Genomic DNA, 16,720 nt, shown 5'->3' with positions numbered 1-16,720 from the left:
ATACTTTTCCAATAGTCTTGAAGGAGTTCCCACATATGCTGAGCACTTATTTGTTGTTTGCTGCTTTTCCTTCACTCTGTGATCCATCTCATTCCAAACCATCTCAATTGGGTTGAGGTCGGGGGATTGTGGAGGCCAGGTCATCTGATGCAGCACTCCATCACTCTCCTTCTTCGTCAAATAGCCCTTACACAACCTGGAGGTGTGTTGGGTCATTGTCCTGTTGAAAAACAAATAATAGTCCCACTAAAGGCAAACCAGATAGGATGGTGTATCGCTGCAGAATGCTGTGTTAGCCATGCTGGTTAAGTGTGCCCTGAATTCAAAATAAGTCACAGACAGTGTCACCAGCAAAGCACCATGACACCACCACCTCCATGCTTCACGGTGGGAACCACGCATGCTGAGATCATCCTTTCACCTACTCTTGTGTCTCACAAAGACACGGCGATTGGAACAAAAAATCTCCAGTTTGGACTCCAGACCAAAGTACAAGTTTCCACCGGTCTAATGTCCATTGCTCGTGTTTCTTGGCCCAATCAAGTCTCTTCTTTGAACGGATCGATGTAGGAGATGAGAAGCAGGTACAGGGAGTGAAGGTCTAAGAACTGACGGACATGAAACAGAACAGGAACAGCGTCTGGACAGGAACACATAACAACAATTAATGCGAACACAGGGAACATCACAGAGGAACAGACAGATATACAGGGGAAATCAACCACGTGAAGGAGTCCAGGTGAGTCCAATGAGTGTAGCTGCGCGTAATGATCAAATCAAACTGTATTGGTCACATACACATGGTTAGCAGATGTTAATGCGAGTGTAGCAAAATGATTGTGCTTCTAATCTAACAAATTCGACTACCTAATACACACAAATGTAAAGGGATGAATATGAACATGTACATATAAATATATGGATGAGCGATGGCCGTGCGGCATAGGCAAGATGCAATAGATATAATAGAGTATAAACATACATACATACAGTTGAAGTCAAAGGTTTATTTACACTTAGGTTGGAGTCATTAACTTGTTTTTCAAGCACTCCACAAATTTCTTCTTAACAAACTATAGTTTTAGCAACTCGGTTAGGAAATCTACTTTGTGCATGGCACAAGTAATTTTTCCAACAATTGTTTACAGACAGATTATTTCACTTATAATTCACTGTATCACAATTTCAGTGGGTCAGAAGTTTACATACACTAAGTTGACTGCCTTTTAAACAGCTTGGAAAATTCCAGAATATTATGTCATGGCTTTAGACACTTCTGATAGGCTTATTGACATAATTTGAGTCAATTGGAGGTGTACCTGTGGATATATTTCAAGGCCTACCTTCAAACTCAGTGCCTCGTGGGAAAATCTCATGGGAAAATCAAAAGAAATCAGCCAAAAGCAATTTCCAAACAACTGAAGGTTCCACGTTCATCTGTACAAACAGTAGCACATAAGTATAACACCATGGGACCACGCAGCCGTCATACCGCTCAGGAAGGAGACTCATTCTGTCCCCTAGAGATGAATGTACTTGGGTACGAAAAGTGCAAATCAATCCCAGAACAACAGCAAAGGACCTTGTGAAGATGCTGATGAAAACATGTACAAAAGTATCTATATCCACAGTAAAACGAGTCCTATATCAACATAACCTGAAGGCCGCACAGCAAGGAAGAATCCACTGCTCCAAACCGCCATAAAAAAGCCAGACTACGGTTTGCAACTGCACATGGGGACAAAGATCGTACTTTTTGGAGAAATGTCCTCTGGCCATAATGACCATGGTCATGTTTGGAGGAAAAAGGGGGATGCTTGCAAGCCGACGAACACCATCCCAACCATGAAGCACGTGGGTGGCAGCATGTTGTGGGGGTGCTTTGCTGCAGGGGGGACTGGTGCACTTCACAAAATAGATGGCATCATGAGGAAAGGAAAATTATGTGTATATATTGAAGCAACATCTCAACACATCAGTCATGAAGTTAAAGCTTGGTCGCAAATGGGACTTCCAAATGGACAATGACCCCAAGCATACTTCCAAAGTTGTGGCAAAATGGCTTAAGGACAGCAAAGTCAAGGTATTGGCCAAAATTCACCCAACTTATTGTGGGAAGCTTGTGGAAGGCCACCTGAAACGTTTGACTCAAGTTAAACAATTTAAAGGCAATGCTACCAAATACTAATTGAGTGTATGTAAAACATCTGACCCACTGGGAATGTGATGAAAGAAATAAAAGCTTAAATAAATAATCCTCTCTACTATTATTCTGACATTTCACATCCTTAAAATAATGTAGTGTTCCTAACTGACCTAAGACTAAATGTCAGGAATTGTGAAAAACTGAGTTTAAATGTATTTGGCTTTGGTGTATGTAATCTTCTGACTTCAACTGTATAAGATGAGTAATGTAGGATGTGTAGACATGATTAAAGTGGTGTTATTTAGAGTGACTAGTGATACCTTTTATTAAATCCATGTATTACATTTTTTTAAGTGGCCAGAGATTTGAATCTGTATGTTGGCAGCAGCCACTCTGTTAGTGATGGCTGTTTTAACAGTCCGATGGCCTTGAGATGGAAGCTGTTTTTCAGTCTCTCGATCTCTGCTTTGATGCACCTGTACTGACCTCGCCTTCTGGATGATAGCGGGGTGAACAGGCAGTGACTCGGGTGGTTGTTGTCCTTGATGATCTTTTTGGCCTTCCTGTGACATCAGGTGCTGTAGGTGTCCTGGAGGGCAGGTAGTTTGCCCCCGGTGATGCGTTGTGCAGACCGCACTACCCTCTTGAGAGCCTTACGGTTGTGGGTGGAGCAGTTGCTGTACCATGCTGTGATACAGCCCGACAGGATGCTATCGATTGTGCATCTGTAAAAGTTTGTGAGTGTTTTAGCTGACATGCCACATTTCTTCAGCCTCCTGAGGTTGAAGAGGCCCTGTTGCGCTTTCTTCACCACGATGTCTGTGAGGGTGGACCATTTCAATTTGTCCGTGATGTGTACGCCGAGGAACTTAACTTTGCACCTTCTCCACAATTGTCCCATCGATGTGGATGGGGGGGATGCTGACACCACACTCCGAGGGCCCTCACCTCCCTGTAGGCCGTCTGATGTTGACAGGTGCGTGTAAAGACGGGTAGCCTGGCGCCCTCGAGCTCCAGGGAGTGGGAGCGGGAGCAGGCGTGACATTCTTCTTATTGGTGTCCTTTAGCAGTGGTTTCTTTGCAGCAATTCGACCATGAAGGCCTGATTCACACAGTCTCCTCTGAACAGTTGATGTTGAGATGTGTCTGTTACTTGAACTCTGTGAATAATTTTTGGGGGATGCAATTTCTGAGGCTCGCAACTCTAATGAACGTATCCTTTGCAGCAGAAGTACCTCTGGGTCTTCCTTTCCTGTGGCGGTCCTCATGAGAGCCAGTTTCATCATCAGCTTGATGGTTTTTGCAACTGCACTTGAAGAAACTTTCAAAGTTCTTGAAATTTTCCGTTTTGACTGTCCTTCATGTCTTAAAGTAATGATGGACTGTCATTTCTCTTTGCTTATTTGAGCTGTTCTTGCCATAATATGGACTTGGTCTTAAATCAAATAGTGCTATTTTCTGTAAACCCCCCCCCCCTACGTTGTCACAACATTGGCTCAAATGCATTAAAGGAGGAAAGAAATTCCACAAATGAACTTTTTTCCCCTGAATTTTTACCCCGTTTTCTCCCCAATTTCATGGTATCCAATTGTTTTTAGTAGCTACTATCTTGTCTCATCGCTACAACTCCCGTACGGGCTCGGGAGAGACGAAGGTTGAAAGTCATGCGTCATCCAATACACAACCCAACCAAGCCGCACTGCTTCTTAACACTTAGCGCGCATCCAACCCGGAAGCCAGCCGCACCAATGTGTCGGAGGAAACATCGTGCACCTGGCAACCTTGGTTAGCGCGCACTGCGCCCGGCCCGCCACAGGAGTCGCTGGTGCGCGATGAGAAAAGGACAACCCTACCGGCCAACCCCTCCCTAAACGGGGCGACGCTATGCCAATTGTGCGTCGCCTCACGGTCCTCCCGGTCGCGGCCGGTTACGACAGAGCCTGGGCGCGAACCCAGAGTCTCTGATGGTACAGCGCCCTTAACCACTGCGCCACCCGGGAGGCCCACAAATGAACTTTTAACGAGGCACACCTGTTAATTGAAATGGATTCCAGGTGACTACCTCATGAAGCTGGTCGAGAGTGTGCAAAGCTGTCATCAAGGCAAAGGTTGGCTATTTGTTTACTACATGATTCAATGTGTTATTTCATAGTTTTGATGTCTTCACTATTATTCTATAATGTAGACAATAGTAAAAAATAAAGAAAAACTCTGGTATGAATAGGTGTGTTCAAACCTTTGATTGTTGGTGTATGTCAAAACTGTAACTAGGCCACTCATGAACATTCAGTGTTGTCTTGGTAAGCAACTCCAGTGTATATTTGTTTTAGGTTATTGTCCTGCTGAAAGGTACATGTGTCTATTGGAAAGCAGACTGAGCCAGGTTTTCCTCTCAGATTTTGCTTGTGCTTAGCTCTATTCCATTTATTTGTATCATAAAAAACTCTGTGGTCCTTGCCAATGACAAGCATACCCATCACATGATGCAGCCAGCACTATGCGTACTCAGTGATGTGTTGTGTTGGATTTACCCCAAACATAACGCTTTCTATATTCAGGAATGAAGTTAATTTCTTTGCCACATTTTTTGCAGTTTACTTAAGTGCCTTATTACAACAGGATGCATGTTTTAAAATAATGTATTCTGTACAGGCTTCCTTCTTTTCACTCTGTCATTTAGGTTAGTATTGTGGAGTAACTACAATATTGTTGATCCATCCTCAGTTTCACTGCCATTAAACTCTGTAACTGTTTTAAAGCCACCACTGCTTTTATAAAATAAAGAGAGGAACCAGGCTATGAGGGGTGGCCAGTCCTCTTCTGGCTGTGCCGGGTGGAGATTATAACAGAACATGGCCAAGATGTTCAAATGTTCATAAATGACCAGCATGGTCAAATAATAATAATCACAGTAGTTGTCGAGGGTGCAACAGGTCAGCACCTACGGGTAAAATGTCAGTTGGCTTTTCAAAGCCGATCATTGAGAGTATCTCTACCGCTCCTGCTGTCTCTAGAGTTGAAAACAGCAGGTCTGGGACAGGTAGCACATCCGGTGAACAGGTCAGGGTTCCTTAGCCGCAGGCAGAACAGTTAAAACTGGAGCAGCAGCACGGCCAGGTGGACTGGGGACAGCAAGGAGTCATCATGCCAGGTAGTCCTGAGGCATAGTCCTAGGGCTCAGGTCCTCCGAGAGAGAGACACTGTTATGCAACATATTATGTGACTTGTTAAGCAAATGTTTACTCCTGAACATATTTAGGATTACTATTAAAAAAAAGGGGTTGAATATATGTTGACTCAAGACATTTCACATTTTCCTTTTTAATGAATTTGTCAACATTTTGAAGAACATAATTCTACTTTGACATTATGGGGTATTGTGTGTGTGTGTGTGTAGGCCAGTGGGGATTAAAAAAAATATTTTTTAACCATTTTAAGTTTGGGCTGTAACAGAACAAAATGTGTAAAATGTCAAGGGGTGTGAATACTTTCTGAACACACTGTATTTAGATTCCTCCTTTAATCTGCGACTGTTCTTTTGGCTGTGGCTAAGTCAGTCACATTATTGTCCAGCTGGGCCATTCCTACAGAGGAAATATGGTGGAGAAGTTGTCTTTATTCCCAAACAGTGAACTCTGACCTCATCTTTATTGGACAAATTAGAGAATGAGATTAATGGTTGGCTCAGAGTAGGGCTGGGCGATATGGCTTAATAATCATATCGGAATAGTTTTCTAACATATGGGCGATTCACGATATAGATCAACATTTTTGAATGTTTTTACTTTACAGGCATTTGGAATATCGCGGAACAAACATTCATTCAAATTAATTCAATATATTTCCCAGTTCTAGCGCAGAGAGGAATATACCATTTCTCATGTTTCTTCAATGGATTTCAATGAAACACAGACTATCCTGAAATCCAGGCTAACTCTGAAGTACCTCCTGCCCTGCCTGCACTTTATGTGAACATTGGTGAACACAGTGCACTTTATGTGAACATTGGTGAACACAGTGCACTTTATGTGAACATTGGTGAACACAGTGCACTTTATGTGAACATTGGTGAACACAGTGCACTTTATGTGAACATTGGTGAACACAGTGCACTTTAGTGCATCTTGATTTATATTTAATGTATGTAGAATTTGTCTCCTGCCTCTCGCTAGCTGTCATCGTATTCCTGATGTGGAGAGGTTGTGGAGCGGAGGTGTTCTGCTCTCACTCTGAGCTGGTAGGCTGGCTGGAGTCTGTCTGGATGGAAACAAACGCCATCTCTGAGAGACAACCCATCGTCCTGAGGATGAGAGGTTACTGATCAAGCTCACAGAGACGGGGAGAGAGAAACGAGGGAGAGAGAAACGAGGGAGAGGCTCCAATTCTTCCAGCCAGCCCAGCCCACTCCCTGCCGCCTTGCTGTCGTGGAATTATCTCTCAAACTCTCATTCCTGAGGAATTGCTACTGCAGCTGTTGGACTGAATCCTAACGAGTGAGTGGAAATCATGGGGACCCTGCGGATGACCCTGAGCAGAGGAGGGAGGATAGGAAGAAGAGGTGGAACGAGAGCTCACAAAGTGGAGAGAAAGCAAAAGCAGCAGGACAGTGTCTTTTAGCAGGAGCAGCCGATAAGAGTTTTCTTTCTCCTTCTGAGGTGGAAGAGGTTACGACTTGAGGCAGAGTTTCTATAAATTGTACAGCTCTGTATGTAAATAACCACCCAGCTCTTAGGCTGGGCTGGGAGCCAGGGGGGCTGTGAGAGCCTAAATGGAGTTTCAACGTTGAAATGCAAAGCCTGACAGGATCAGTGAGTCTAACTCAAGACAGCTCCTCCATTGGCATGGGACAGGGGGGCTGACTGACTTGCTTCCTGCTCCCCCCCCCTCCCTGCCTCCCCCCTCCCTGCCTCCCTCCCTCCCCTACCCACTCCTCTTCCAGAGCAGCCGGATCTGTGAGCAGAGTAGACATTCAGGACAACAACACAGCCGGCAAGCGAGCAGCAGAGAGAGAGAGAGAGAGAGAGAGAGAGAGCTGTAAAGGAGAGCGAGAGACTGCTTTAAGAGAGAGGGAGAGAGAGAGCTGTAAAGGAGAGTGAGAGACTGCTTTAAGAGAGAGGGAGAGAGAGCTGTAAAGGAGAGCAAGAGACTGCTTTAAGAGAGAGGGAGAGAGAGAACTGTAAAGGAGAGCGAGAGACTGCTTTAAGAGAGAGCGAGGGAGAGAGACTGCCGCACTGAGGGTTGGAGGAGAAAAACAGGAATACAAAGGAAAGGAGAAAGTCATTGCTTTCTGCTCATACACACTGGCTGGGTGGTTTTCTTCCCTGCGCGCCCGTGTGTTTTTCTTATCCTCGCTCATATGTATCAAGCTCCCATCCTCCATCATCCATCCACACACGCGCAGACAGAGCATAGATACGCTCGCTCACTACACACCCTTTCTGAAGGAGAGAGAGCTGTGTCCGTGGATGGACCAGTTTTAACAGGGGATCGCCTGCTACTGATGAAGAAGCGCTTATTTTTTTGCACTTTTGCTTCACAGATTTCCCTGATTGGATTTTGATTAGAGGAGAGGAGGGTTAGGGTTTTGTTTGTTCATGTGTTGTTTGGCTTGGCGCAGGGCCCACGGCACGGCACAGAGCTTCCCGTCCTTTTCTCTGGGAGTCCAGGGAGACGGTGAGTGACACTGGCTCTGGACAGCCCTCCCCTGGCTGCAGATCTCATCTGTTTGGCCTCTTTTGTGTTCGCGGCTCGTGGTTAGCCAAGCCCTCCCTCCCGCACTGAATTGAGCTATTGTCTGGATTTCGGGGTCTCTCACGCTGCCCCACTACCCAGAACCCCCCCCCCCCCCCCCCCCCCCCAGTGTTCGTTTGTCTCTGGTCACGCTGAAGCTGGAGGCTGGAAGCCTGGATTAATGGCAGACGGAGGAAGGTAATGCATCGCTGGACGCTGCCTCTGCTTTTGGATCACTCAAGGAAAAGGAACGAGACCTTCCCACAGCATTCAGCCAAGCAGCTAGCGTTACCACGGTTTGTCTGTGAGATCGTGCCTTGAGTGAGTTTGTGTGTGTGTGTGTAGCAGGGAGAGAGACGGAGGGAGAGTAATAGTATTCCAGTGATCTAGCTGCCTGCTTCCATGTCTCCAGCCTGACCTGGGCTGAGGTGTAGCCCTCCCTCAGGGTGGATGTGGGGACGGGGGTATCAACAACCCTCAGGAGGTCAGCCTAGCCCTCCCTCCCTCCCTGCCTCCCCATGAAGAAGACACAGAGCACCACCCTGCGTCGGGCCTGGCCCAGCTCAGATTTCTCGGACCGGGCCTCGGAACGCACCCGGTCCCGCAGCGAGAAGGACTACCGCCTTCACAAACACTACCCCCCTCAGTACATCTGCCAGTCCCCCCGGGGCTACATGACATCAGGTGGGTCTGTCAGTCTCTGCTCTGCTCCGTCGACATGGAGCTAGCTACTATGGCTCATTCTGTGTGTGTGTTGCTGTTTGTACTGTAGTAAGGTGTGATGATGTTGGAGTTTACATTTTTCCAGGCGGGGTACTTGTTTGTCTTGAAATATGTCAACCTATTATTTGCTTTGCAAATTACAATGTGTCTCTGTTATTATAGATGGACCCAGCAATATTACATGATGACATCACTGTATTTTTACCACCATGATTTTTCATGATAGTAGCTTAACGGCTGAACATCAGTCTGGAATGGTAGCATTTTGTCAAAAGGCTGAGTTAGTTGGTATGATTCAGCAGGCTGATCAGATCTAGGGTTGAATCAGACAGTGCAGAGGCCTTTGTCTGAATCTTGGCTGATGACAAACAATTGGACCGGGCAGGACCAGGGTCAGATGACACCAGCTAAACATGCTTGTAATGCTTGGGAAACAGCATTTAAAATGCAGGCAATCACCTGTGCCAGAGAGAAAATAGCCTACGATATGCAAGGGATATTTTAACCATAATGTTTCATTGTTGGTTAAACAGCTCATTTTGATAATGAAAAGAGAGAGAGAGAGAGAGGGCCCTATTGGCCTTGTCTGATTAATATTCAGCAGTAGGCCTCGTTCATGTAGCTTATCAAAGGAAAAAGACAACCTCCCGCGTTTCTTTTCAGCAGAAGATGTAGTCCCCCTGCTAACCACAAACCCCAGAATGCATTGCCACTCTACAACGCACAGTGCCAGGATGTTCTGTTTTGTTTCCTCCATCCTAATAATTTTTTAAGCGTGCCTAACCTCAGAGTTGATTTAATTACTTCTTGTTAATGTGGGGAGCAGAGCTGACACAAACCGATGGAGCTGGGATGCATGTTAGGGGGCCTGAGAACGTCTCCAATCAGTTTGCTTAGGCAGAGAAAAGGAGAGCCTGAGTATTTTCAGCCTGAACGAGCCCATAGAGAAAGTCTGAATGGAGGCTGAGCCGAGGACCGCCAAGACTTACATTGATTCAAGGCCTCTTCAAGTTTCCTAGCAACACAGCGGGTCAGAGGGTAAATGGCCATGGCCATTATTGGAAATGAATATGAATTGGAGGAAAAAGACCTCAAATTAGAATATATGACCGGGGAGACAGAGCCAGAACCATTTTTGCTCAATTTTGTTGGTCGAGGGTTTTCTGTGTGCGTCAGCAGTGGACAGTCTGAGAGCCAGCAGATACAGTAGCTTTTCAAATAGGAAGAATAGGCTTACACAATACAACATCCTGGCAGCTGAGCTACATGATGCAACTCGACAAAGTAAACAATAACAAGAGAATATTCACGCATATTAAACGAATAGGACCCTGTGTTTTGGTTAATCATGTCCCATAACCTGGATTTTAAACTTTATTTTAAGCCTTTTCCAGAAATGACAATTGAAAGCAATTGTCTGAGGATGGTCCTGGACCATCTTACATAAAAAAGAAAAGGGGACAATTTGAAAAAGCTTTAAATAAAGGTTCAAATCCAGGTCATGTGACATGACTAGCCAAAACACAGGGCCCTACAAAGGAATAATACATTATCATATATATGAATGTCAGCCATTTGGCAGAGTAACCACGACTAAACTATTCCTTTGCGTATGAAGGCATCATATGAACCAGTGGTGGTAAGAAGCCGGTGGATTGTAGTAAGTGGCTGACTTATGGCCTTAACCATAGATCTTGTCTCACAGGCTGCAGCAGCATTAGAGGGTCAGTCACAATCACAGGCATTGTTTAGAGATGAACACCCTCCGCTTTGGGCTTCGTCCCACATGGCTCCCTATTCCCTATATAGTGCACTGCTTTTGAGCAGGGCTTATAAGGCTCTGGTCAGAAGTACAGCTCTATGTAGGGTATAGGTTGTCCTTTTGGACGTAGCCTTCGTGGCCAGAGGGGGAGCTGCAGCTAAGCTGGACCTTGTGCTCAGTCTTAATGTTCTCTAATGTCATTAGTTCTCTCATGGGTTTTACATAGGGACAAAATATCTGGTTCTGATAGTATCATGGTTCTCCATCCCAAAGCTCAAAGATTCCTGGGCCGTTGATTGGTTTGGTGCATGAATATTGGCTTGTTCCCTGGCCTTTCACTGCAAAGTAGAGGTCGACCGATTATGATTTTTCAACGCCGATACCGATTTATTGGAGGACCCAAAAAAGCAGATTACCGATTAACTGAAGGAACTGAATGAACACTTATTTTAACTTAATATAATACATCAATAAAATATATTTATCCTCAAATAAATTATGAAACGTTCAATTTGGTTTAAATAATGCAAAAACAAAGTGTTGGAGTAGAAAGTAAAAGTGCAATATGTGCCATGTAAAAAAGCTAACGTTCCTTGCTCAGAACATGAGAACATATGAAAGCTTGGTGGTTCCTTTTAACATGAGTCTTCAATATTCCCAGGTAAGAAGTTTTAGGTTGTAGCTATTATAGGCATTATAGGACTATTTCTCTCTATAACATTTGTATTTCATATACCTTTGACTATTGGATGTTCTTATAGGCACTTTAGTATTGCCAGTGTAACTTCCATCCCTCTCCTCGCTCCTACTTCGGCTCGAACCAGGAACACAACGACAACAGCCACCCTCGAAGCAGCGTTACCCATGCAGAGCAAGGGGAACAACTACTCCAAGTCTCAGATCGAGTAACATTTGAAACACTATTAGCGCGCACCCCGCTAACTAGCTAGCTATTTCACATCGGTTACACCAGCCTAAACTCGGGAGTTGATAGGCTTGAAGTCATAAACAGCGCAATGCTTGAAGCATTGCGAAGAGCAGCTGGCAAAACACACGAAAGTGCTGTTTGAATGAATGCTTACGAGCCTGCTGGTGCCTACCATAGCACAGTCAGACTGCTCTCTCAAATCATGGACTTAATTATAACATAATAACACACAGAAATACTAGCCGTAGGTCATTTAATATGGTCGATTCTGGAAACTATCTCGAAAACAAAACGTTTATTCTTTTAGTGAAATACGGAACCGTTCCGTATTTTATCTAACGGGTGGCATCCATCAGTCTAAATATTCTTGTTACATTGTACAACCTTCAATGTTATGTCATAATTACGTAAAATTCTGGCAAATTAGTTGGCAAAGAGCCAGGCAGCCCAAACTGTTGCAAATACCCTGACTGTGTGCAATGAACGCAAGAGAAGTGACACAATTTCACCTGGTTAATATTGCCTGCTAACCTGGATTTATTTTAGCTAAATATGCAGGTTTAAAAATATATACTTCTGTGTATTGATATTAAGAAAGGCATTGGTGTTTATGGTTAGGTACACGTTGGAGCAATGACAGTCCTTTTCGCAAATGCGCACCGCATCGATTATATGCAACGCAGGACACGCTAGATAAACTAGTAATATCATCAATCATGTGGAGTTATAACTAGTGATTATGATTGATTGATTGATTGTTTTTTATAAGATAAGTTTAATGCTAGCTAGCAACTTACCTTGGCTTCTTACTGCATTCGCGTAACAGGCAGGCTCCTCGTGAGGCAGCTGGTTAGAGTGTTGGACTAGTTAACTGTAAGGTTGCGAGATTGAATCCCCGAGCTGACAAGGTAAAAATCTGTCGTTCTGCCCCTGAACAAGGCAGTTAACACACCGTTCCTTGGCCGTCATTGAAAATAAGAATGTGTTCTTAACTGACTTGCCTAGTTAAATAAAGGTGTAAAAAAAAAAATACAGATTTCCGATTGTTATGAAAACTTGAAATCGGCCCTAATTAATCAGCCATTCCGATTAATCGGTCGATCTCTACTGCAAAGAACATAAAAAAATTCAAGTAAATGCATTTGTCATTGCTACGCAAACTATGAACATTCCACAGGCAGAAATGCATCCCAAGCTTTTATTGTGTGTCAGCTGAATTCAGCTTGAAGGGGAAAATTAGAACATGAACCCGAAGACTGAGGAAGTCAGGGTTTCCTTCCCCAGGTGAGATAGCCAGGTGAGATAGGAAGGAGCTATCATTCAACATTACATTGTACAGAAAGACTATGGGGCATTTTTGGATGTTGTCCCAAATCCATTAGCAAAATTGTGTGTCTGTCTCTGTGGGTGTATGTGGCAGACATACACTACATGACCAAAAGTATGTGGACACGTGCTCATCGAACATCTCATTCCAAAATCATTGGCATTAATACGGAGTTGGTCCCCCCTTTGCCGATATAATAGCCTCCACTCTTCTGGGAAGGGAAATGTTCAGTAAGACCATTCTACTGTCAATGTTTGTCTATGGAGATCGCCTGGCTCTGTGCTCGATTGTATACACCTGTCAGCAAAAGGGTGTGGCTGAAATAGCCAGATCGCACTCATTTGAAGGGGTGTCTACATACTGCTGTATATATACCTTACAGTATGTCCTTGTCTCTGACCTGTATGTGTCTAGTGTAGAAGAGAATCTCAAAGGAAAAGCTGCCTGTCTTTTAATCCTCCTCTTTCCTCATGGTTTTTAAACCTCCCCTATCCTCATGGTTTTAATCCTCCTCTTTCCTCATGGTTTTAATCCTCCTCTTTCCTCATGGTTTTTAAACCTCCCCAATCCTCATGGTTTTTAAACCTCCCCTATCCTCATGGTTTTAAACCTCCCCTATCCTCATGGTTTTAATCCTCCTCTTTCCTCATGGTTTTTAATCCTCCTCTTTCCTCATGGTTTTTAAACCTCCCCTATCCTCATGGTTTTTAAACCTCCCCTATCCTCATGGTTTTAAACCTCCCCTATCCTCATGGTTTTAAGCCTCCTCTTTCCTCATGGTTTTAAACCTCCCCTATCCTCATGGTTTTAAGCCTCCTCTTTCCTCATGGTTTTTAAACCTCCCCTATCCTCATGGTTTTAAGCCTCCTCTTTCCTCATGGTTTTAAGCCTCCTCTTTCCTCATGGTTTTTAAACCTCCCCTATCCTCGTGGTTTTAAGCCTCCTCTTTCCTCATGGTTTTTAAACCTCCCCTATCCTCATGGTTTTAAGCCTCCTCTTTCCTCATGGTTTTTAAACCTCCCCTATCCTCATGGTTTTAAACCTCCCCTATCCTCATGGTTTTAAACCTCCCCTATCCTCATGGTTTTAAGCCTCCTCTTTCCTCATGGTTTTAAACCTCCCCTATCCTCATGGTTTTAAGCCTCCTCTTTCCTCATGGTTTTTAAACCTCCCCTATCCTCATGGTTTTAAGCCTCCTCTTTCCTCATGGTTTTAAGCCTCCTCTTTCCTCATGGTTTTTAAACCTCCCCTATCCTCATGGTTGTAAGACTCCTCTTTCCTCATGGTTTTAAGCCTCCTCTTTCCTCATGGTTTTTAAACCTCCCCTATCCTCATGGTTTTAAACCTCCCCTATCCTCATGGTTTTAAGCCTCCTCTTTCCTCATGGTTTTTAAACCTCCTCTTTCCTCATGGTTTTAAGCCTCCTCTTTCCTCATGGTTTTGTAAAGTTAACTTCTGACTGTGGGGAGAGCTTTTAAGAGCACTTGGCAAGTAAATGCCTCCCAATCCTTACACGGAACCCAAACCGGCTGCGCGCATGCGCCATCGTGCATAAATGTATTTTGTCCCCCCCCCCACACCAAACACGATCACGACACGCAGGTTAAAATATCAAAACCAACTCTGAACCAATTACATTAATTTGGGGACAGGTCGAAAAGCATTAAACATTTATGGCAATTTGGCTAGCTAGCTTGCACTTGCTATCTAATTTGTCCTATGTAGCTAGGTTGCTGTAGCTAGCTAATTTGTCCAGGGATATAAACATTGAGTTGTTATTTGACCTGAAATGCACAAGGTCCCCTACTCCGACAATTAATCCACACATAAAACGGTCAACCGAATCGTTTCTAGTCATCTTTCCTCCTTCCAGACCTTTTCTTCTTTTCTTTGAACTTATATGGTGATTGGCATCTAAACTTTCATAGTATTACCACGACGACCGACAACACAGTTTGTCTTTCAATCACCTACGTGGGTATAGCCAATGAGGAGATGGCATGTGGGTATCTGCTTCTGCAAACCAATGAGGAGATGGGAGAGGCAGGACTTGCAGCGCGATCTGCATCACAAATAGAAGTGACTTCTATTTTACTCCTTGGCAACACAGACGCTCGCAAGCAGAGTGGGTGCAATAATTGAATAATATAGATTTCTAAATTTATTTTGCAACGCTCGCGACGCGAGTAGTGTAGTCTGTGGGCTAGTGTGTAACGTTGATGTCTGCCAAAGGAAATGTACTACATGTAGTCCGGGAAACAGGAAAGATAGGGTGATATGATACCGCTTTAAGATGGGCCACTCAAGGACATTCAGAGACTTGTCCCAAAGCCACTCCTGCGATGTCTTGGCTGTGTGCTTAGGGTAGTAGTCCTGTTGGAAGGTGAAACGTTGCACTCTGGAGCAGGTTTTCATCAAGGATCTCTCTGTACTTTGCTCCGTTCATCTTTCCCTCGATCCTGACTAGTCTCCCAGTACATGCAGCTGAAAAACATCCCCACAGCATGATGCTGCCACCACCATGCTTCACTGTAGGGATGGTGACAGTTTTCCTCCAGAGGTGACGCTTGGCATTCAGGCCAAAGAGTTCAATCTTGGTTCCATCAGACCAGAGAAACTTGTTTCTCATGGTCTGAGAGTCCTTTAGGTGCCTTTTTGGCAAACTCCAAGCAGGCTGTCATGCCTATTACTAAGGAGTGGCTTCTGTCTGGCCACTCTATCATAAAGGCCTGATTGGTGGAGTGCTGCAAAGATGGTTGCCCTTCTGGAAGGTTTTCCACATCTCTTGTTCAGTTTAGCCAGGTGGCCAGTTCTAGGAAGAGTCTTGTTAGTTCCAAACTTCTTCCATTTATGAATGATGGAGGCCACTGTGTTCTTGAGGGCCTTCAATGCTGCAGAAATGTTTTGGTACCCTTCCCCAGATCTGTGCCTCGACACAATCCTGTCTTGGAGCTTTACGGACAATTCCTTTGACCTCATAGCTTGGTTTTTGTTCTGACATGCACTGTCAACTGTAGGACCTTTTATATAGACAGGTGTTTGCCTTTACGACTCCAAAATTAATTGAATTTACCACAGGTGGACTCCAAGTTGTTGAAACATCTCAAGGATGATCAATGGAAACATGATGCACCTGAGCTCAATTTTGAGTATCATAGCAAAGGGTCTGAATACTTATGTAAATAATGTATTTCTGTTTTTTAAAATATATACAGTGGGGCAAAAAAGTATTTAGTCAGCCACCAATTGTGCAAGTTCTCCCACTTAAAAAGATGAGAGAGGCCTGTACTTTTCATCATAGGTACACTTCAACTATGACAGACAAAATGAGAGAAAAAAATCCAGAAATCACATTGTAGGATTCTTTATGAATTTATTTGCAAATTATGGTGGAAAATAAGTATTTGGTCACCTACAAACAAGCAAGATTTCTGGCTCTCACAGACCTGTAACTTCTTCTTTAAGAGGACACCAGAAACAAAATTGTAGACCTGAACCAGGCTGGGAAGACTGAATCTGCAATAGGTAAGCAGCTTGGTTTGAAGAAATGAACTGTGGGAGCAATTATTAGGAAATGGAAGACATACAAGACCACTGATAATCTCCCTCGATCTGGGGCTCCACGCAAGATCTCACCCCGTGGGGTCAAAATTAGAGAAGAACAGAACAGTGAGCAAAAATCCCATAACCACACGGGGGGACCTAGTGAATGACCTGCAGAGGGCTGGGACCAAAGTAACAAAGCCTACCATCAGTAACACACTACGCCGCCAGGGACTCAAATCCTGCAGTACCAGACGTGTCCCCCTGCTTAAGCCAGTACATGTCCAGGCCCGTCTGAAGTTTGCTAGAGAGCATTTGGATGATCCAGAAGAAGATTGGGAGAATGTCATATGGTCAGATGAAACCAAAATAGTACTTTTTGGTAAAAACTCAACTCGTCGTGTTTGGAGGACAAAGAATGCTGAGTTGCATCCAAAGAACACCATACCTACTGTGAAGCATGGGGGTGGAAACATCATGCTTTGGGGCTGTTTTTCTGCAAAGGGACCAGGACGACTGATCCGTGTAAAGGAAAGAATGAATGGAGCCATGTATCGTGAG

The 16,720-nt window shown here is 44.3% G+C and overlaps 1 protein-coding gene across 2 annotated transcripts in view; it reads left to right on the top strand.

Annotated features, from left to right (window-relative positions):
* Positions 1 to 16,720, top strand: part of LOC109905004 (storkhead-box protein 2) — a 102,894-nt gene that overhangs the window by 26,213 nt on the left and 59,961 nt on the right. The window contains exon 1 of one of the 2 annotated variants that reach the window (XM_020502114.2): positions 7,989 to 8,560. The exons of the other annotated variant lie outside the window; for it this stretch is intronic. Coding sequence (XP_020357703.1) covers positions 8,395 to 8,560 — 166 coding nt within the window. The 5' untranslated portion in view covers positions 7,989 to 8,394. Of the gene's footprint in view, positions 1 to 7,988; positions 8,561 to 16,720 lie in introns of those variants that run through there. 2 annotated transcript variants of the gene reach the window in all.

The sequence above is a fragment of the Oncorhynchus kisutch genome, linkage group LG15 (genome assembly GCF_002021735.2).
Source record: "Oncorhynchus kisutch isolate 150728-3 linkage group LG15, Okis_V2, whole genome shotgun sequence".
NCBI lineage: Eukaryota > Metazoa > Chordata > Actinopteri > Salmoniformes > Salmonidae > Oncorhynchus > Oncorhynchus kisutch.
Note: the sequence above shows the minus strand (reverse complement) of the source record. Positions and strands in the feature narration are given on the sequence as shown.